This window comes from Stegodyphus dumicola, chromosome 2, assembly GCF_044657685.1.
Source record: "Stegodyphus dumicola isolate Sdum_Otavi_A_Nest chromosome 2, ASM4465768v1".
NCBI classification, from domain to species: domain Eukaryota; kingdom Metazoa; phylum Arthropoda; class Arachnida; order Araneae; family Eresidae; genus Stegodyphus; species Stegodyphus dumicola.
In genome coordinates, this window is record NC_140769.1 from 35183555 (window position 1) to 35208167 (window position 24613).

General features: G+C 32.4%; 1 protein-coding gene across 2 annotated transcripts in view; it reads right to left on the reverse strand.

Moving 5' to 3' along the window:
* Positions 1–24613, reverse strand: part of LOC118187877 (voltage-gated inwardly rectifying potassium channel KCNH6-like) — a 925365-nt gene that overhangs the window by 599804 nt on the left and 300948 nt on the right. For both annotated transcript variants that reach the window (XM_085810566.1, XM_085810565.1), the window contains exon 2: positions 7782–8012. In XM_085810566.1, the coding sequence (XP_085666692.1) occupies positions 7782–8012 (231 nt within the window). The remainder of the gene's footprint in view (positions 1–7781; positions 8013–24613) is intronic.

Here is a 24613-nt window from a genome sequence, read left to right on the forward strand (position 1 = left end):
TACAGTCCAGGTAACGTTATAATCACATGCTACGTGGTTTCAATTACACATAAATTACAATTATTTTGTAATTACGCATGGATTACAATACTCTTACATTATAAATACATTAGAATTACACATACATTACGATATACGCTATACAATAAACGTATGCCATATTTAAGCGTAGGGATTATGCAGGTTACCAGAGTATGCAGGATGGTTATAAAGTTCAGGTAGCGTCACAGTCACATGGTTACAATTATACATACATTACAGTTATTTTGTTATTACATATACATTACAGTTATTTTGCAATTACACGTACATTACAATACTCTTACATTATAAATATATTAGAATTACACATATATTACAATATACGCTAAACAATAAACGTATGCCGTATTTAAGCAATTACACATACATTATAGTTATTTTGCAGTTACACATACCTTACAATATTCTTACATTAAAAATACATTAGAATTGCACATACCTTACAATATACACTATACAGTAAGCGAATGCCATTTTTATGCATAGTGATTATACAGATGACCAGTGTATGCCCAGCACACATTCAAAGGTTATTTTTATGCTGATGACATTGTTAGCTGCTGACAAAATTACGTAATGACATTATTATACATAGTGCCCACAAAAACAGCATGCACAGTACATAGACTAAGAACATGCACAGTACACTCACAAAGAACAGCTTTGCAGGCCAGTGGGTTGGTATATGGTGGGATACAGTGTAGGTGGCATTAGCACACAGAGCATTCGATCAGTAAAAATATTTACATATATGCATAGCGGTACGTGCCTTATCAGGGCATGTTTGTTATACAGTACGGATAGTGTTAAGATCACATAATACGTGGTTACAATTACACATACATTACAATGCTCTTAAATTATGAATACATTAGAATTACTCATATATTGCAATTACAATTACGATTACACAATAATACGATTACAATACAACTATAATTGCAATACATTATTACGATACAATTACAATACATTGCAGTTACAGTTACGATGAGATTCTTCCAGTATCTACAAAAAAGCTCCCTCCCCCTCTCACATTTTGAAAATTCTAGAAGTAACTTTTTGAAACATTAAGCTCAGCCTACAATAAGCTCATCTGCAAACATCCAGCAGATCTCCCTCTTAACCCTTTCACAGCGAAGTCGCTCACAACGCCGTGCATTCAGAAATCGGCAGGTCATCTGGACTCCTGCGTCCATTTTCTACCTGGTGTCTTCCGCCATTACGTTATTGCATGGCTCATTGGTTTCAGAAGTTGTTAAATGATATGCCAGTCATTCCTTGGAAGCAACTAAAAGAAGCTCTCTTATTTGAATGCACCTGCTGTCTCCTCTGTTTAACTTTAACTTTTAGTTACTGATGCTCGCAATCCTGGCCTAAGGCGAAACTGCACACAGTTGGTGAAACCGCAAAAAGATATCCAAGAGAGAAGTAATCGCTTCATTAACACTGTAGCATTTACTTGGAATGGGGGAAGGAAATCTATTCCAATTTAAATTCATTTACACGGGCGTTTCAGATGTTTGCAAGAAAAAAAAAATTGACCTCTATCAATGCAAGAATTTAATGAAGTCAATAAATATTTTTTATGAAAATTTGAAAATATTTTTAAAAGAATTCGGAGAATTTTCAATGTTTGTTTAAATTGAACTTTAGTGTTAAGGTGAGCGTATACAGCTACATTCGTTTTACACTGATATTACTTCTTTTATGTAAGTACAGACTATTCTAATTTAATAGTTAACCTTATCTAACTGAAAATTCTTTATATAAAATTCCGTTTCCTATCTTTAGAAAATTCTGTTGAAAATTCTCTGACCTAATTTGCATTTGCTTTAAATAAGCGTCTGTATTCCCTATGCAAACGGATTTCCTTTGAAGCTGCTGTGTCAAAGTTTTCGCGCATTATAAAGTAAAAAGACAGTCTTGTACAACATGAAATGTTTTAAATCCCCTTATTTTGTTTCCTCTTCTTTCCGCTATAAAAACTTTCTCTCCAAATATTCTTCGCGTTAAAACTAGTTCGAAATAGTATTTGCGAAAGGTATGGAAGAGAACATTTGCCTTTTGAAACGTAGGGACATATCAGATACGTCCTCAAAAATGCGACAGTTGGTTCATTTTAAACGAAAGATCAATGACGGAGTTAAAATTCGGAAGTGTGACAAATCGAACCGGCAGTGGAACCGACAGATAATTTTCGCATTTTTTTACTTCGCAAGCTCTGAACGAATGACATTCATCTCTGAGCGCCTGACTGTACCACTGGTATGTTAGAAAAATGGTGTTAGTCAATGCCATCTGATCATATATTTCAAAGGTATAAAACATACAAGTTCTATAAGGAATGTATATATATATATATATATGTTGCTTTTGAATAAGACGTTTATGTGATTATAGGTCGAGAATTTAATGTAACTTAAGAACTGCAATTTAATGTAATACATTTTCTCAACAGATGTTTCCTAGGTAAATTAACGTAACTAATTAAATAACTACCTAGAAAGTATGTGGACGCTCTAAGTACTTCTACAAGAAGATTTTTAAAACAAAGCTGAAACAAGAATTGAGACATATGTGGTTTTTGAGTCTTATTGATATTCTGGATAAACGGACTATACGGGAAGAGTAGCATGCAACTATTCATATTTCACACATTTCGACAAACCGGCGAAGTATGAAATACATTTCCGATTCGTTTCGAAGAACCGAAACTACTTATCAGAAGTTAATACATGATGTAAAAAAAGCCACAATGACTACTAAAAAGGAATCACGGGATATCTGGCCGCTGAATTGCTAGGATATGATGTTTGTGAAAAACAAAAATACATTCATGTATTTTGTTAAAGAAAGCGTCAGTACTATACAGTATTACGTCACGGACGCATAGTTATTTCCCGTACTTCATGAAAACTGATTTGAGTACTTACTGGACACGGACGGCGGGACAGAATGTTGAAAGAAATTTCAATCAAATGCAAAAACGTTACACGTAATGATATAGAACTGCAAAACCACCTTTGTGAGTCCTGCCAAGAAAAAACAAAAGGGTATTAAAAAGAGTATTCTTGTAAAACTTTTGATTATTTCTGAATTTAATTTCCATTGTCAGGTAAGTCTTACTAATTCCCAGCCTCAGCCAGACAGAAAATACAAATTTATTATGTTGTATCAATATCACCTCACTATTCTTTTTTTACATATTTCGAATAACAATTTTTAATGACATTCTTTCTTTAATTTTTCAAAATAACATTTTGTATTTTTGAGAAATGGACGTCTTTTAAACAATAGCCATATCATAACTTTTTTACATACTTCGCCTAAAGAGCATTTGTCATTCTATAGAATGTCTAGGTATTATATACAATGCCTAGGGGAAATATGTAATAATTCTCATATTTTATACTTTGCTAAAAATCGTCCGGCATGATATACAATGCCTAGGAATTCTATAGAATGCCGACGTTTCATACTTTGCCGTAATATATACACGCATTAGGAAGAACATATTGCGGGCAATTTGTATATAAGTATGCTATAAATATTAAACTCTTTACAGATTATAGGTGTGTATACGCAATACACATCAATAGCATAAAATAATTCTTAGAGAAAGAAAGTGATTCTTTGGTCTATCAACGTGCTTAAATTGAGATAGAGCTACGGATATGAAGAAAGAAATTTAACTACATATTTTTAAATAACAACTAAGCTAAGAGGAACTATGAAGAAAAACTAATGTTTCAGTCTAACTAAGCAAAGCGTCTCGCAAAGCGGTCACCTATTCTTTCAGGCAACCCGTGCTATAACAGGTATAGGATTATTAGTAATTTTAAATTCAAGACTTTTACCTTTGAGAGCGGAAGGATGTTTTTCGACGACAGTAAATTTTCATTGAGCTTTGTTTAATATCATGTCGAAAAGTATTCGGCATCTCAAACCTCGATACTTGGTTCTAATTGCTATTAAATAATATTAAAATTATAATAAAACAACTTCGAAAGTAACTGCGAGCATTAGAATGAATTGTTTTGAGTGGAAAAGGATGATGGGTAAAAGTCAGCTTAAATTCAGATAGTGTGCTATTAAAAAAATGAATAAAGCTGTGTAAATTTATTTAATTTTTTCAAAATGTTTTATCTGCAGCCGTGAGTGAATCTATTAATATTGAAATTCCGACATCATTTTTAGAAGTAATATTTAGCCGGTAATCCTGAAAACATTAAAGGAATTCATCCTTGGAAAATTGTATTTTTGCACAGGTAGTTCTAAAGATGTCATAGTTTTAAAGAACTCGGAATTCCCATATAAGTTATATTTCAATTTTGTTTCAATAAAAAGTGCTTTTAATTTGAGAGCAGTTCATTTCTATATTAATACTTAGCTGAGAATGAATTCATTATGTTTCAAAAGTTGAAATTAGATTTTGTACACGTATCTTGTAAAATCGATACATGAGCTTCTCTACTATCCATAATTTAAGTCTCTAACTTGTTAATGCATATTTCTAATCTAGTTTAAACTTGTGACAAATTATGTAATAATTGCGAAATGATTTCGGTTCGTGCAGCATAATGATATTTCATTGTTTCAATGATAATTCGTTTTCTTCTTCCTTTATTTTTGTAAAAATATTTGCGATGTAAAACTGAAGAATCTCATTATCTGTGATTGCAAACAAGACCATGAAGATATTAATTAAATTAACACTAAAAGTGATTAAAACAAGTTCTTTAGTTTCACATTGATAACATTACTGTGAAAACTAAGTTTTATGGTTAAAACAAATTAAACGGTGAACATTTTAAGAAAAATTGACACGGTACTTTTAAGATTATAATAAGTTGTTACGCTTTCTTTCCTTTACGTCAAGTACGTACGGGGTTCGCGCGGATTTGGAGTGAATAACGACGACACTTGATGAAGTATCGAAACATATTTTATCAGCCAGTTTCAAGATAGCTCCAATAACACATTTTTACAGTCGTCGAAGAACCACGTTATAACAATCAGCGACACACCCTTCAGATTATCAGGCTATAACGGTGGAGACAGCTTCATGGGGAAAGCACCATAATACAGCTCCTGACTCTGCTAGGTCGTTCTCGGAACTCCATGTACTCTCGAGACTCTCCACGGTACACCTCGCGATGCACTCGACGATACACTAGAGTACAGCTCCCGACTCCTCGGTTCAGTCGTTCCTGGAGCTCAACACACTCTCCCGAAGAAGAACTTGTAGAGACATTAGGTATTTTTTGGAAGCAGCCAAGATGAAAAAGGAGCAATCGCCTTCGCCGGGACTCGAACCACGGATCTCTGGAATACCGGCCCAGCGTGCAGAACCACTACACCACGAAGGCACGCTAGGAAGGCCGGGGAAATACCTTATAAACTAAAGGCGATACACCAAAGCTGCGTTCACACTGATCCGTTGGGGCGTCAAGCGGTAAAGTATAAAAAAAAAACGCTTTCCGCGTACGCCAGTTCCCACCAGCGCGGCTACTTTCAATTTAAAAGTTGTCATATGCTCGCTCTGGCGCTTCAGCGGATGGCGCTTCATATCAGAAACTTGGGGGAAAAACGTGAAATTTTCGTGTGGTATTTTGACATTTTACGATTACATTTTTAATTAAAATGGATTTAATTTCTGCTCGATTGAAACTCTTTCTAATTCTTGCTTTGTATAAGGGAAGCAGAATGCAGTGGTTTATATTAATATGTGAGAGATGACTGCAGTAAGGAGATGCAAGTAATTTAATTAAAGAAATGCGCTTGAACAAAACGAAATTTCTTTTAATTACTTTCGCATGACACCTCATTAATTCGATGAATTTCTAGCGCTCATTGAACTATTTATTCAAAAGCAGAAAACTGATTTTTGTCAGAATATCCCAGAAAATAATCGTTTGGACTGTATGAATATTATATACCAGAAAGGGATCGATACATTTATCAAACACTGTATATATCTAATTTCATTTATTTATGAATTTTGTTGAATGATAATTAAAAAATCCTAATTGTATTATTCTATTTTGGAGAATAAATTTTTCATGTGGTAGAATACCATAAATGTTTTCGCATGATGCATGAATTTCCCTAAAAAGGTATATTTTGTTTAAATATATGTAGGATTTACACCATTACTAAATTAAATATCACATTTAAAAAAAGCAGTTATTTTTAAGTTAATAAACAGCATCAATTTTTAAAAAAAGTATTTTAGTTTCTGCCTTATGTACATATTTTTACCTTAAATGTAACAGTAATTACTTCAATTAGTCATTCATATATTAATGAACAGCCACTATCTAAAGGTTTATTTTATAAGGTCACTTTTATCTAAAACTCATTGAAGTAACTGCATTTTATATAACACTTCTTTTTCTGCTTTAAAAATCGAATTCCACAATTAGCAAATTTGCTAATGCTCTTGCAAAAGTTTTTTAAATTAACGAAAAATTATCATCAAGATTAAACCTGTCGAAAAGTGGCCATGCATGTTAAGAAAAACAAACATGAAGCCATTAAAATGCATAAAAATATTACATGAAATCAGATACATTCTAACGAGCTTCTTTTCTGTATAAATAACAATTTTCTCATATTTTTAAACAAATGGTTTACTCGTCACCACTCGTTTAAAATTCAGAACTCACTAAATTTTTAATTAGATGAAACAGCAACTTTATACTAATACCAGTATCGCTTTTGCTGGTCTCGTGTCAGCCGAAAAAGAATCAGATCATAATAGTTAGATCTTATGAGTATTACCAAAGGCTCGTTGTCAAAAGAAGGATAATGCACACAATGCCGAGCGAAATTAGGTTTGCATAAATTATGAATGAAATGAAAAATAAATGTAAGTTTCTTGTGTCAACCCCCCGAAAAAGAAATTCGCGGTAGATTAAAAAAAAAAAAAAAAAGTATATTCGTACCATCATAAAAGGTAGGAGAAAAAGCAAGGAGCGAACCCGCAACACAAGCCCCTAGTAAAAGCTGAATCTTTTATTTGAATGTGTTACTTCCGCGCTACGATACCTTGCACGTAAGCACCTTCCTCTTTTTGCGTTTAATCGAAGCGCCAATGTTGCAGAAACTATCCTAGAGGTTCGTGAAGTGTATGGAGAAGGTGCTATGCCTAAACGAACTGCAAGAAATTGGTTTGCGAAATTCAAAAACGGAAATTTCGACCTCAAAGACGCTGCTCGTTCCCGGACGACCAAATGAGTTTGATGAAGAGCGTTTGAATTTACTACTGCTCGAAGACGCGTGTCAAACCACTCGAGAATCAGCCGAAAGAATGGTTTGTAGCCAAATGACTGTAGTTCGACATCTTGGGTCTATGGAGAAATTCCAAAAACTCGGATATTATTGACTAATTTATTGTTTTTTTGTTAAAATAAATTTTTTTAATTAAAAAAAACGGCCATTACTTATGTTTCAACCCAATCGTTGTGTTTCTAAGTTAAAGCGCAGGTGGAGTCTTTCCGGTAAGCTCGAAAAAGGATGACTGTACTATCTGTTTCTGTGAGTGAATAAAAGGGTATTTTAATCCTTCTTTCAACTTATCTTTTATAGTTGCAAGAAGACCAGTGAATAACCTCTCGACTCTTCACTAAAGCTCTACTAGCCAAAGGCCACGTAAATTAACTGGAACTGTATAACAGTAATAATTTACGTTATTAAACAGAATCTGAAGTAAAGACAAATAAATGAAAACTTACCGTCTTTCTTGTAGTAAAGTATCTCGAGCTGCTTTTCATGGCAGGAGGCGAGGCACTCTTTAATCTGTGCGACAGCCACTGCACTCGTGAGCGGGCCGTGTAAGAACTCACAGATGCACGAACGCTGCATGAGTTCTGCCCGGGTCCAACCCACCATCTCACAGAAGCCATCGTTGCAATAAATGATTGGATAGTTTTCAACTCGGGCGTTTGCCACCAGAAACTTCCGATCTAAAAAAAATGAAGATTTATTTGAGTAACAAATTTAAGAACAATTAGCATATAAAATAAAAAAATTAGAACAAGTTAATATAAAAGGTACATATTCACTTTAAAAATAGGCAAAATTCTATATTACAGATTCAAGAAGATTTCGCCTCCCAACCGGTACAGTGGTTAGAGTCGTTGACTGCCGTGCCGAAGCGCCCGGGTTCGAATCCGAGAAAAAGCATAGATGTTTGTAAGTGTATAGTGTGGGTGCGGCATGGCGGCATTCTAAATATGCGGTGAGCCTTTCGGCTCACCGCATATTCAGAATAGAGGACTATATATAGCATATTATATAATAGCATATTTAGAGGACATATAATAGCATATTTAGAGGAATATAATAGCATATTTAGAGGACTTTCGTCCTCTCGTGTGGTTTGGTGGAAGGGGAGAAGGGTGGGAGACTATCTGACCCGTCCCCCCTGGGGTACCCTCCATCAAAATTGGGGGCGGAACTGAGCTAAATCGCACTGTCACCTGAATGGTACTCAAGGCTGTTGCCAACGGCAGGCGTAATCTAGCGCTCCTTGCCACGATGAATTTCGTGAGCTTGAACTGACTACGTGAGACAAGTGAGCGTAAGCAACAACAATAACAACAACAAGATGATTTCAAATAAAAATGATCAGAAAGCATTTAACAAGATTGTCTCTTAAGCTGAACTTTTTTTAAAATTTAAGTCATTAATAAATCCAGTAAGAGCTTTTCCTGCTTTTAAATATGATATTTCCCTTACTTTCTCTTTCTAAAGGCAAAGAGTTTCAATTTTTTTAAGGAATCCTACATCAAGATATTCCTTCTTTTAGTCATCATGTCTTTCGGGCATCATGTGGAAGAGAAGTATATTAATTTAGAATTCAGAATAAGGTTACATACTGATTTAAATTAAAAAAAAAGAAGAGAATACGTGACGACTCTGGATGCACAGTGACATGGGTTCTTTCAAGGAAATAGAAATATTTTATGTAAATAATTTTAATTTTAAAAAAAAAATTTCAGAGAATTATCAAAACATGATACCGTATAAATCACCTTTAAATGGGCGGCATTTCCCTATTTTTGATTTAACAACAATTTTTACTCGACTTTAAATTTTTCAATGCATTTTCGCAAATAGTTAACGCAATATATGATGAGAAATAATTAATTTATAATTCTTTCAATCTAATTAAATTTACGTTAAAAAACTTCATTTTTATTTTTGCAAAATTTTGATAAAATAGACAGAAATATGAAGCATACGAAATAATTATTATAAGAAGCCATAATCATTTCTTGAAGCAATTATTTAATTCGAGGTCCTACTCTTTAAAAAAAATTATCAAATTCTGCACAATTTTTGCTGCACTTCATTTAAACTTATTTCCTCAAATTTCAATAGAGATATATTTCTCAGTCAATCAATTCAGTTTTTATTTTGGAGACAAAGAAAAAATACATAAAAGGTCAAAACATCTTCAATACAAATTGTAAAACAGAGAAATACCTAAAACATAAAATGCCATTAAAACCAGTTCAAAAAAAAAAAATTTTTAATTGAAATTACAGTTTCTGCCCAAAAACAAGCAGTTCGGCCAATGGGCAGGAAGACAAAATTTGATTGACGCTGAAATTGGTCCACTAACTAAATTCACTGTACTGCTAAGTGTTTCAAATTTAAACAAATCGTCGTCACCTTAAGCTCAGTGCCACTTAGGCTTTTAAACTGGTTGTTGATAATTCTATAACTATTGCATGCAGATTAATTAAAAGCATAAAAACCTTAACTAGAATATAAGAACAACATAAATGATTAATTTAATAGTAGCGAATTTAAAATTTCTTCTTTTGTCAAAAATTTTTCTGGTGTGATGATCAAGACTTTGAAAATCAAGATAGTCTATGTTGATTATTATTAGTAGGATTACGTTTGGGAATGCTTGGATATATTTTGAGTTTTTCTATTACTTCATTATTATTGAAAGTAATAATACCATCTATGTACCTGATGGCATTTCCAAGGTTGTTTTAATTTTAGTTTAAATTTCAATTGGAACTCCAATATTTCCAAAAACGTTAATAGAAAATACCTTTATAAATCAAACTAAAAGAATAAGTAATATTCGTACAGACATTCAAGATATTAAAAATGAAATCTACTTACTAATTAGCACACTAAAGGATAACAAAGTACCTACTCAATTTATTGATCTTTATCTCAAAAAGCAAACATTAATTTTAGTATAAGATACTATATGAAGGCTATAATCCGAAACCTCTAATCGGGAGGATAAAGTTGGATGGCTTAGATGGAAAGATTTGTACATATCTAAATACTAACAAAGTATAAAATTTTTAATATTCTTTTTCTGACTTCTAAACTTTTATAACTCAGAGCCAATTTATTTACTTAAGTCGCAATTACACCTCGTTTTGCGTGAAGATTTTTAACTAAACTCTATCTTTTTCTATTTCATAATTTTTTTTCCAGAATTTTAAAAAATAATTTACTTAATTATATGGTTTAATAGCTAGTCGCTTTTCCTAGTATGCCATAATTACAATTTTCATCAACCTAATTTGTACTATTCTCATAAACTGGCAACAACAAGCAAAACACCTGCCCTTGGAATGAAGAATAATACAACTTTCATTGTAGTATAAGGTTTTCCCCCCGCCAATTTAAATTTGACATTTCATTTAATTTTTCATTTAATATTTTTGATATATTAGATATACTCCTTTTATTTGCTTTTGCATTACAATGGCTTATTTTTACAAGTTTTTGCTCATCTCAGTGATTCGATATTTACGTTTTGTTTTAAAAAGTATTTTTGCATTTAATACAGTTTATAATTCCAAATACTTTTAAATCAATTAACACCGTGTAGGAGAATTCTTAAAATGCATGCGAATATGCTAAATATGGGGAATTAAACATATACAATTAATTTCATTTCTAGTTTCGATTTGCATATGCATAGCAAGGACGAAACACGATGTCTGAACGACTAGAAGCAGTGTGAAATAAGCTAATCCCCCTGAAGAGTCGGTATTATTTCACGACCTTTCAATTATTACTTTTTAAGTAAGTTTTTTATATAGCTATAATTATCATTAACAATTCTTATCACAATTTTATGCATATCTACTACTCTAGCATTTTTTCATGCCGATTCAACTTTTACCATATAAAACTTGTAAAATATTTTTCTAACTTTTAAAATTTTAATTTTTTTAAATTAGTGAAAAATTACGAATTTGTAAATTGGAATTTATTTAGACTTCAAATTGCAATTATTTTGCTTTATTAGCTTGCTTAATTTAATTTGAAATTTAAGAATTTTAATAGGAGTATTCTCCTTTAATTATAATTATGTTTAATTAAATCATTGCAGCCTAGGCGCAGGATTCTTAATAGTCCTTCCTTAAATTTGATTATCTGTTAATGTATATATATATACGTTTGGAGCGGCTGATTCCAACAAAAATGGGAGGTGCACAACTACATAGTATAGCAATTCCATATACAAAACTTCGACAATCTACACCTAATCGTTTTTGAGTTATGCGAGTACGTACAGATGTGACGACTGTTCTGAATCCATTTTAAATCCATTTTACAATCGGAAAAATAGTGATTCATTCTGCCAGTAAGTACACATAGGTCATTGAAAAAAATCGTTCAAATGGATTCGAGAGCGGTCAGAATGGATATTTTGAAATATACCTGAAATTTTTGGCGATTACAATACTTCCTTTACTTCGTATAAGGAAGAAAAAAAAGTATTATTCTGAAATCAGGGATTTTTATAGATTAATATTTTATGCGTAATAGCGACAAAATAATAATATATTCCATTTAAAATTAAATCGAAACAAAATATAGTTTGAATTCTTTTTAGATTTCTTGTTATAAAAGGAAAATCAACCATATATTAATACTAATAAAATCTGATCAGAAAAAAAGTATTATGCATTATGCATCAGTTCTGATAATTAAGCCGTTGAACTTCATTTGTTCAACTTTTAACTAATTAATCTAAACAAATCTAAGCTAGGTCTGATAAATTTATATTTTTGTCTCTTCTAATTTCTATTTCTCGATTTGTCTGTTCGTAATTTGTTGTATAAATCAATTCCCGTTTATTCTCTCCATTCCAATAAACTTTCCCCCAGACAGTTATTTTCAAATATCGTGTTTTTCTCCAATATCAATTTCAGTGAATTCGCCAGTGATGGGAAACAAACTGCTTTCTGTACGACAGGAGAAGAGGAGGAGGGTAAATGTTCCCATATTGATTTTAGCTCATTAGCTGCTACTCCAAGAGCATTATTATATGTTCTTATATAAGTAAGCAGGGTCTTTGAGAAATAATTAGCTAAAGTCTCAAATCCTTATTTTCGATTCTTATAAAATGTATTAAAATACGTGATTTATTTTCTGCCGAAACATGAAGCATGAAAGTGAAGCTGAATACGCAGTTTAGCTAATTAAACTGTACAATAATTACCTACTAATTAATAGGAAGGATTAAAAACCGTGTAATTAAAAATTTCGAAATTTTGGAAAAAGGATTATGTAAAACAGAATTTTAACTAAATGTTAATGAACTAACATATACGAGATTTGTCATCCGATATTAACCCCAACAGGAATATGAATAGTGTAAATTATATTCCAAGAAGGTTCTTCAAGAAAGCTATAATTTGTTACAGATCCATTAATTGACTGAATCTCGACTACCAGATAGTATGATATACCTTCAGGCTAATATCATATGTTACGCCCTTCATCGAAAGCCTAACCATCACATGAAATCCTCGTTTACGCTTTTGTCTGATAATCTATTATGATAGTTATAGGACAATGTATTTAAACTATTCCCATCAGTTCCTTTAGGTCCATTCTTTTCTTCTTCCCTTAGCTTTTCTATTGCTTCAGATTGGGCACTCCAACTAGATTAAACTAGAATCCACTTTTAGTGTATTAAACAGAGTTGAATGAACAACTGCGTGACAAGATGTTAAGGTATCACTAGAATACTGCAAATAATACGTATAAATATTTGAAGAAATGTATTAAGTAGTTAAAGTAAAAAAGAGGGGGTGAATATTTTTCACAAGTGTATTTATAAGGAATCTTCTCCCTCCTTTTGCATGCCTTCGTGGTGTAACGGTAGCACACTCGGCGCTTAAAGGAGAGTATATAAAATATTTTATCCCTTCATTCTGTATGCCTTCGTGGTGTAATGGTAGTACATTCGGAGCTTATTCGAGAGGTCCACATTCGAATCCCGGCGAGAGTATTGCACATTTTTTATGTCTCCTGCTTGAAAATAACCTAATAACTCTACATATTTTTCTTCTCTGATATAAGAAACTTCAAATAACTCTTCTATCGTTCTATTAGTTATCACACTTTTCTACACAGGTGTTTTCGTATTTCTTCCTCCTCTTAATAAAATTTCGCTTTTAAAAGGTACTATTCTAGATAAGAATTCCTTCAAATTTAGAATATCTCTTCTCAATTTGGCAAACTGTACGCTGGTCAAGCCAGCAAGCTGCTTCAAAATTAGTTAACTTGGGAATAGGAAACTTACGCCTAGAAAAAAAAAAAAGATGAACATAAATCTTCCGCCACATTAATTTACTGAAATTCCAATCATATATTTAAATTTTCCTCATTAATTTATTCACCACTGAAAACAAAACATAATGGCATCACAGGAAACGATACTCCCATTTGTAACGAAAATAGTAAATCATTTTATGTTACAATAACCGTGAGCCCCAAATGGGAATCATCGTGATTTTTAGATGTTCAACCTATGAAACAAACGATTTTCTCAATTTTGGTAATATGTTTCTAATTTCGTTTCTAATTCCTTGACCAGCGTGTGTATAAAAATGAGGCTAATTTACTAGGTGTCATATATCGACCTTTTGCTTGTGTGATATGAATTGCAGGAACTTAAGGGTTCCAGCAATCATTCCCTGTTGGAACATACGCAAATCTCTGATGCACAGAAGTCTAGAGCAGGAGTTTTTAATGGAGAAGGATTTCATAGTTTCAGTGGTAATGTGGCTATCATTTTATTTAGCTGTTATGTATTTAATTTTAGTTTGTGAATATTATAATTATACTTTTATTCAAATTTAGTACTTATCAATATCATTTATACTTTTTGTTGTTTTGTAGAGTCATAAGGAGTTTTTGAAGCAGGAGACATGAAAAGAGAGCATTGTCCTTGTAAGGCATTGCTCCTTTTCCTGGACCTCTCGAATTTATCTCTTTACCTGGACCTCTCGAATTATCGATTTTACCTGGACCTATCTCGAATTTTACCCGGACCTCTCGAATTCGCGCCTAGTGTGCTCCTTTTTCACTAAGAAGGCATGCTGAAAGGAGGGAGAAAATACCCTATATTTAAGTTATAAAAACACGTTAGAAAATAATCTAAATGAAGAACGAAAATATTAACATCAGATCTATCGATATATTGATAATGTTATTGCCTTTAACAAGTTTAACAAACTAGAAAATGCAAATGTTTACCCTTCTTGCCACAGACTTAATGCCACTAATATGCTATTCAAAATGATATTGTTTACCTAGATCTTCAAATTCTCAATTACAATCTAATTAAAATATTTGACAAACGCAGAGACTTCAGTTTTCATATACTAAAATTTACTAACTGGTTTTCTAATCTTTAAAAAGTCATTATTAATATCAATAATGCATAACTTCTTAGAGAATCAAAAGAATCTGTAATAACGCAGACGTCTTTCAAGAAGAAATACTCTACTTCATTAAAATATTAAAGCAATCTTATTCTAAAAGCTATCATTAAACATTCCTTAAAAAAGCTGGCATTTATCTCTTATTTTAGATTATTTGAATTAGATAATGAAATTTTTACTTAAATATCAAGGGAAGGTAACTGATGGATGGCTAATTCAATTCATTTAATGTAAAAATGTAACATAGTTTTCGTCTACTGACTCCATTTTTCTCTATTCGCACAGACTTTCAGTTAAAATATTAAATTTATTAGCTAATATCGCTGTTTTCTGGCCATACCTATTCTTTTATTAATTTTAAGGGCTTTTTTCATTTCAAAAACGCTTGACTGCCCTCTAACGCGAAGAATTACGAACTTTTATTAACAAATTGCTAATTTTTCCAATTTCAATTGCTTTTGGCCAGATTAGCACTTTTTTAGAAGTCATCCATTTTATTTTAAGCTTCACGTGTTTTCACAAAACAGTTTTGAACAAGACACCATCTTGTTAAAAATAGCTAACGTCATTTACCTTCTGAACCCCCCCCCAAAAAAAAAGACAATTTTTTTCCTTTTTGGCCGTTGCTTACCATTGGCTACTACTTCTTTTCGTCAGTTTGTCAGTTTCCCCCTTCTACGAAGCTTCACCGTATTGGAGAAATTTAACTACTTTACTTTTATGATACTCCTCTAGAATGCTGCATTTTACGGCAACCCTTTGCAGCAATTTTGATCATTTTAAGTTTTACAGACCACAGCTCTGGACGTATTTATTTTGTTTTATTCTTTGGTCTTTACAAGACCCATTTCGATACGTTTTTATTATGTTTCTTTTGATTCTTATAATTTTCAGGCTAGAGGATTATCCCTTAAAATTGTGTAATTTTTAGACTAATAGCTTTTCAAGCTTTTTATTTTAATTTTTGCCTAACTATGCTTTCTTGTAGAGTTTTTTCTTGTTTAACAGTAAGTTTTACATTTACAATTTGAATTACAACTCGTCTATAGCCTTTTAGCTATTTTATTTTAATTGTACCTTTGCATAACTTGGCTTTCTTGTAAAGTTTTTATTGTTTAATAGTAAGTTTTACATTTTGAATTTAAATTACGGCACGTAGGGAAAAGAGCGATGTAACTGAGACTTACCAAACATTTTTAGATCATTAAGTTGGAATACTCTATTAGTGAAATTACGTTTATAGTCTCAATTATTGTCGTTTGACGAAACGCGCTATAGGTATTAGCTTGATTCGAGTTTTGAGCTGCTTTTCCCTTGATAAATCCGGCTCAAACCTCGAGTTAAACTATTTACCATTTGTGGCACTTATTTGTACATATTTACTGTATTTTTGAGATATTTTTAATTTTAAAAGAGTCCTTTTTAAAATTATTTGTGCGTTAAAATTTATTAATTTTTTCTCACCCTTTTTGATTTTGATTTTGAAGTCATCTCGATTTGTAATTTTAACATTTAGCTTTTACTACCTTATTGTTGTTTCTAGTTGTTGCACGATTTTACATTTTTGTTAAGGAACTATAGAATCAAATGTATTTTTAGCATAAGCTTTTAAACATTCCTCTTAGTTCTAATATATATGCTTTATTAATTTTGTAAAAGAGGAGGTGGAAATGATCTTCAGGAAATGGTGAAAGGATTATGTGGGACAAAAAAGATTGAGAGCCACTAGTGTAGAGAGCATTTGCGGTTATCAGAGTTACTTCGAATTTTCCTTCAACTGATTTTAAAAAATACTGGAGTGTTTAAGAAAATGAATGCTTGTAATTTTCCCGCTGAACTCGTATCTGGAAAGAGTTTTCTTTATAAAAAAATTACCCACTGAATGGTAAAGAAAAGTGGAAAAGTAATAATCAGCATCCATTTTCCACAGTCTTTAATTAGAGGGGATGAAACGGATGTATTTAAAGTTATTATCATGAAGAAATGCATTGTATTCTTTCTACGGTCATTTAATCCATTCATTTGGATCAAATTATAGCACAAAAGGCAAAAAGAAGGTAAATTTATGACTCGGAAGATTGTTTTAAATTTGTAACTCTCATAATACATCTAATTGAAGTCAAATCTTCTACGAATAAAATACATAATAAGCATTTACATACTAGTAAAGTGCCCCAGTCTTAGTGGTAAAATATTTTACTTGATTTGGTGATTCATTTTGAAAAAATATAGAGCCTAAAACAAGTTTAATACAAGAACTGGTATTACTGTTATACTCGAATTAATAGTTCTAAATTATTTGGTAATATTTTCAAATACATTGCGGATGATATCGCTCGCAAATTCTCTCAAATTTAGTTCAATATTTCCTTACTTGGATTATAGCATCCTTCCCTATTCATAAGGAAAAAAAAACATTAAACTGTCAGCAAATTTTAAACTGAATGCATCTCATAATGTATAATTGGAATCTTTGTGTTGAGTTATTTTTGCTTGGAAGTTGTTTTTAACGTTTGCTTTGAGAAATTGCTAACTTTTATTTCCTACACTAAACAAAAGTTACATTTTTAATACACGTTGGTCTAAATGATATTTATTGTGCAATAAAAGACACATGTTATCAGAAAAAAAATTAATGCAAAATTATCCAAATTATTTTAGTCAAACATGCTTGAGAGCGAATTTTATGATTGTCTCCCTTATATTTTTAAATATTATAATTCGGTAAAGTGGGTATAACAACAAAAAACAGATACCAGCATTTCGAATTTTTAATGAAGCATTCAAATTGAATTAAATCCTGAAAGGCATGCAATAATTCGCTATGAAGGTTTCTATTGACACATTATACATAATATTCACTCGTGCAGTTTTTTCCCCTCGCGTATTTTTCTCTTAGAGTTAGGTTCTAAAAACCTTTTAAGTATTCACATAATTTTCCCCTTTCTGAAGACGTTCAAAAAGGGGAAATTTTAAAACGTGTTCGACAAATTGAACGATGACGGAGACCAGGAAAATGGTGACTGTGGGGAGAGGCTTGCAGCAAACGACACTGAAAAGCACTTACGGCAGTATTAAATGATTTTGAGGCTTATGGATTAGCAGTGAATAGCAATAAAAGCAGGCGAGATTTAAGATACTGAGAAGCAGAAATGAAGATATCTTATTAGATAGTCTAATGTTAAGTTACCATGTATTATTTTTGGAATGCAATGTTTCTTAAATAATATTGTTATAGTTGTCAGTAGTTTATTCATGGATACTTTTCAGTTTATTTTCAGTTTAGTTTTATTCTTAACTAGCTGCAATGCGGCAAGCCTTCATCTGGTTTTATAATGTATTGAAAAACAACCGTCCTCTAGGCAAATTCGACAAACGTCCGGTATCTAACAGAAACATTAAATTAAAAAATAACACAGAATTATCGTCCTCATTTTTCCGAGTGGCAACAGTGATGACATCAGCAACAATGGCAACAGTGATATATAAACAACAATGGCTGCGTGCTATTCTTGCTGATATAATGAGAGAGAATTATCAATATAGTGCGATTTCGTCAAAAAACATAAAATAAAACACAACTTTGGCTTTTGAAAACATCGCTTTGAGGTGCACTGTTTCTTGTCTAGATATACCCTATGTACCAAATTTCGTAGCCCTGGGTCTATTAGCATTTTTCGCATACTTTTCTCCTCATGATTTTAGTACAACAAAACTAGTAAAAAAAGGGAATGGATAGTGAGCGAATTAAATACTGCAGTAGGAATGATAGTATCGCCATTTATCGATAAAAGTTCGCAGATCGGCAGCTTTCGTCAGTTCGTACCGAAATGCTAACATTTTCATTTGTAGATAAGTATTTTAGAAACTGATCTAAAAGTCTGCTCCGAGGTCAGGAGCAAAATATTTTGAATATTTCCTTCGAACAAGCAAGATTGCTCTTGTAGAAAGCATTTTAATCTGGCAATGCGAATTGAAAATAACATTAAGACATCATTTTGAAATTTTTATGAATATTTAAAAATTTTTCGCCTTGAAGTAACAAAATAACATACAATTTCCTTTTTGAACCAAATATGGGGGTGAAAATTTTTTTACGGAACACGTTGCGTCAGTTGCAGAAGGATTTAGAACCATACTATCAGAAAGGTACTTAAATACCTGATTTATGGAACATCAGTGGTAAAACACGGATAACTTAAGAGTTTCTAAAATACGTTTGGTACTTGATATTGTATATTATTGCTTTATATGTTTACTTATTATTAGATTCACCTGATTGAAATTATATATATAATAAGACCCATCAACCTGGACATGTTAAAAAAATCTACCTGAGCAGTTGCATCTGAAATGGACACAAATTGAGAATTTTAAAAAAGCAAGAGGAAAATAATGTAAAAAGTAAATTTAATGTAAAATTCATGTAATTTCATGAATAACAAAAAGGGTGAATGAGATTTATTGATGTTTTTCTCTTGATATACTTTTTTTAATACTCACGGATATTACTTTACGAGTAATAACTCCTTTGAGGATACAGGAAAGCAGAATTTCATGTTTACCTACCATGTAGAGAAAATCACTGCAGCATTTGCGTAATCAGTCTATTCCGCCCTAGAATTTCAGGATGAAATTATTAGTTTCAGTAGAATCACAAGGTTTCCTTTGATTTATTAATAAATTGTGACATTTAAAATACGAGACAAAGTCTTTAAGTGGGCTGCTATAGAGAAGCCGACTGTCAGAGATTAAATCAGGATCCCGGAGAAGGTGAGGAAGCTTGAAAGTATATACCGCCTTTATGGCATGGCAACACTTAAAATACTCTAGAGCCGAATGTGCTGTCGAGAGGCTGAGAAGCGGAATCCCTCTTTAGGGAGACCTATCTTACTCGCTTTTCGCGGCTACAATAATACCCGCTTTTTACGGGTATAATTATAGCCGCGTTGTCTGTGTCTGTTGTATAATTATAGCCGGGTTATGTTGTCAATGTCTGTGTCACAGTTGCTGTCTGTAGTATTACGCTGGACAACGTTCTCCATAACGAGATCACTAAATGTCCGATGGGTAAGGCCATTAGTCTAATTAGTAAGACGTCTAATTGACAATTTGTCCGGCCATTTGGAAGGAAAAATTCTTTATAGGGGTATCCTAACGTTCTTCGCTAAATTCGAAATCATTTGCTGCTAAGTAGAAAATTATAGATTTAACTAATCGTTTGTTGACTCAAATAAAATAACAAATCTTGTAAGGATTTATTTTATTTTAACCAATTATTTTTAGTTTACTTTCCTTTCCCTCCTGATTCAGTTTTCTGTTGAATGTAAATTTTGTATGACGTAGATGCAAATTTTCAACGTGTTTCAGAAGCAGTATTTAAGCTGCGTTTCAAGAGTTCAAAAAAGTAGTAGTGGACTTAGTTCCGAGGTTCATGCTGCGAGATTAAAATTAGAATCTCTAGTTCGTTGTTCGACACCTTTCAGTTTATATTGATATTTCTCAATTCGGCTTTGCTGTGTGCAGTCGATTTAGCGTTAATTTAAGCTAAGGAAGCAGTCACTAGAATTTCTTAATTTACTAGTGATTTGTTACATTCTTATTCTCTGTTACGTAGCAACAAGTGGTGGTGATTTGGGAGCACGAAGTTCGTGCAGCTGTTTTAATTTAGATTTAAATTAAAACGTTATTTAAACCTTTCTTCTGCAGTATTTATTGTTAACATCACAGCGAGAATTCGCTACTTAGTCTTCAACGTAGAGTTCAGGGTGTATACTACCAAAGAATACACATAGACTCTGTACTCTTTTCAAATAAGTATAGGAATCTTTTTCAAATCTTCCTTATGACTGTTCCTGGAGTGTTGGCTGCAATATGTTATCATATTTTAATGGATTTATTCAATAACGTAAATCAGAACCAGCTACAGAATTCTGAAGTAAATAATATTTTCAAATATTTGGTTAATATATTGTATTCTCTTCGACGCTTTTTCTTCAAATAATTCTTTTCGTATAAAGTGAATACCTGAAATCCTCGTTATTGGCGGGTATTTTAGCTTATTTTTCGCACCTTCTTTTAGATCAGTTCTAAATGTATGGGCAATGGAGGATCTGTTGTGTCATTTTTCATGTTTTTTAACAGAACACACCTCCTTTTTATTTCTTTTAGGTAATTTATCAACGGCAGTATGCTTTTCTTGGGTGAGATATAAACATCTAATTTACAAATGTATAGAATTTAAGCTTCCAATTTTACATTTTTAATGAAGTTTCAATGCTAAAAATATTAAAAAGTCTTGAAATTCATTATCATCTTTAAATATAACATCATAAATAATTTTTATTGAAATTCTTCAGAGCTCAGATACAAAGGGAAGTTGCTATAAATGAACATCGCTAGTGGTGTTTATACTTTCACTCAAAGTGATGATAGCTATCTTCGCTCAACCGTTTGTTCATAGGCACACGACCGCTGAATTACTCAACCACTGAATTAGAATGTTCGAGCCCGTAGGCTATACCAACATGTATGCGACGTTATCTGGAAACTAGAATGCGTTATGATGCCTTGATACATCTGTGTTATAGGGTTAAAAGCTGTTCTAGTGTACAGCTACTAGAGTTAGACAAAAAGTAGTCGCAACATGCCATCAGTTCTAAAACATTTTATGTTAATTTGCCAAGTATGATTTACGCCTTTACTATAAATTTTTCTTTTCCATAGCCCTCACAGGAATGCGAATTAGTTGATAGAGTATTTGAGTGTTTTGAATGCTTTATGTGTAGAGATTTTGGCATTGCCTAGAGTTTCCGTTATATCGCCAAGCTCTGCGAGCGAATCTGCCGACTTTAGCCATTCCGTCAGCAGAAGTTAAAACGCGCCATTGAACTTTTAATCCAACTTAAGCAGATCACTTTGTGTAGTATCTGACTACAATACTTTAAATTTGACGCTTCAACTTATGTTATTTTAAATACCCGCATACGACGGCGTTTAGATTGTACGCACGAATGGTGCCTACTCTTTAATTCTAAGAGTTAAATAAAATGGTTATTTACAACCTTCTTAAAACTTTGTTACAATATTCCAGACGGAGGGAAAACTCACTTGTCAGTCTAATAGGGATTGAATGACTGATTTAATTTCTACCCAATCAGGACACTACACACATTTCTGAAATGATTTTTTTACCATAGCTACATATATTTACAGTTCCTCAATATAATCCATCTGTTGTGCTGTAGAGTGTCCTTGTTCTTTACGGGATCATCCAAGGGTAGACTCTACTGAAAAGACTGAGTAGCGAATTCTCGCTGTGTCTTTGAAGAACAAATACCGCAGAAGAAGGTTTATATAACCTTTTTATTTGAGCTACACTAAACAAAGATTGCACTCACTGTCTGCTCACAATTACCACCACTTGTTGCTAAGTAACTTGAACAGAAAATAAAAATGTAAAATCACAATAAAGTAAGATGGGCTACAAGACTGGTTCCTTAATTATCTAAACCGCTAAATCGCCTACACGCAGCAAAGCCGCACCTATAATATCAACATGATCTAAAGAGAGTGACTAAGCACCAACAATTCAAACAATTCACGTACAAAGCTTACTTCAAACACGCGGCATCAATTCGTAAAGCCCGCTGCTTAAATACTGATTGCGAACTCACTGAGATTTGCATACTACGTCATTATATGGGCAGGAAACTAAAATCAGAAGAGAGAGAGGAAAGTTTCACAGCTAAACATAATTTGTTAGAATAAAATAAGGTGTTTACAGTGCCTACCAATTACTGAAAGGCATAATACACTATCAGCACATTCACGTCAGTTGATGCTCCACATCCAACGCCATCTATTATGTAAAGGACTCTCGCAGTCTTCAGTCTTTTTTTTTATTATTATTATTTAATGAGGAAATTATAATCACACGACTCATAACAAATGTTCCATCACTGTTGCCGCAGGAAATACGTAATACACTCTTATTGTGAAACCAAAACGCGCAATGTCATGTAGAATGATGTGCTTCATCAACAACAAACTTCCCTTTCCTCGGGGGTTGACTCAAGAGAATTCCTAGGAAGTACTGGTTAGGATCTGTATATAAGCAGTCTCAACCACGAGGGTATAAAATCAGTCTTCACAAGACTAGAGACCCCGTTCATTTGGAGGTTTGTTCGGGCTTGGTACAGTCTGCCTATCATAAGAAAAGCTCTCGCCAGTTAGTCTGCAGCTGTCTGTTGTCATAGAAATGATTAAAATTTCCATAGGAGTTCCATTTTCCATAATTCCATTTTCCATAGGAGTGTCTTGAAGATTCACATTTCGGTTTGCCATCTCGGTGTATTTAGAGATGAATTAGTAACCCTTTGAACGCCCTATTTTAAATATGCTATCCCTGTTGCTATAGTGACCGTCACCCGCCAGACACTGTCGCGGAAGCTGTTCTTCTCGTAGACAGACAGTACTGTCGCGTCCGTTCCTATTATTATTGATAATAATAGCAATAGTAATTTATTTATTTATTATTGTTATTATTAAATTTAATTTAATAATAGCAATAATAATTAAATAATAATAATAATAAAAACCTTTAAAAATTACAAAAAAATATTCTGAAAGCTTTCCAGATTTTATATTACGCCCAAAGGGGCGTTTTTTAATGTTTCGTGTGTTACCTTTATTTATTAAATATCACGTTCTACGCACTTGAATCACAAAATTCAATTCAACAGCAGTATCACAAAATATTTTAAAAAGAGCATATCTTCAGAATTTCCGATACACAGTCTCGCCCGCTGGAAATATATATATATATATATATATTTTTTTTTCCTATAGTGTTGCCATTGCTCTCTTTGATATCGTTGAGTTTGTTAATAAAAAAAATTTTAACGTTTTACAAAATATGAAATCGACAATAAAACAAATTCCAAATTTGGGCTTCCAGATGGCCATATTCGAATGGAGGACTACGTTATTCAAAATTCGATATCTCTAGGTATCGTTGTTTTTTCACAGGGCGAGAAACATGCATATATTCATGCAGATTCTTCATTATTTAATTTCTTTAAATATAATGCAGAGATCTAATACTTGGTGGCAACAATATAAAAAGTGAAACTTCGTTTATAGCGAAACGCCACAAATGCTAAAACGTCAAAAAAGCTTGACTCAGTATACAGAGGAAACTGGAACTGGAACTACTAAAAGGGAAATTAATAGTCCGTCTGGGCTAATTGCCAAAAAGGAAATTAATAGTCCTTCTGGGTCCTTTGGGCTAAAAAGAATATAAGATTTGCAATGCTATTTTGAAAAAAAAAAAAAAAAAAAAAAAACAATGAAACAGTTTTTCGACAAATATATTTGCTGTCTCAAAAATGAGAGAGAAATGAATATTTTTAATTTGAAACAGAAGGGGGAAAATACGTGCCATTAAAAACTTAAATGTTTGGTATACGCCCACTATTAACAAGTGAATGGATTTTTTATATTGAAGAAGCAGATTTCATTTTTTAAATTAAGTGAAATTCATCTTAAAATCCCCATTAATTTAAATTGAAAACACAGTATATGAGTATTAGATAGCTGATCTCATATAAAACCCTATTCACGGCAGAATGACATTCCAGACATGAGTCTAATTTAAATCGCTTTTAAAATGATTTATTAGATACACAGTCATCAGTTGATCAAATGCGAACAGAAAATATTAAATTTAATGAATTACTTAATTACTGTTTGATAGTTTTGAAAAAAAAAAATGTGGATAAACTTAGCAAGATAGATCAATTTCAGATTGTATTTTGAAATGCAATGGGTTGTTT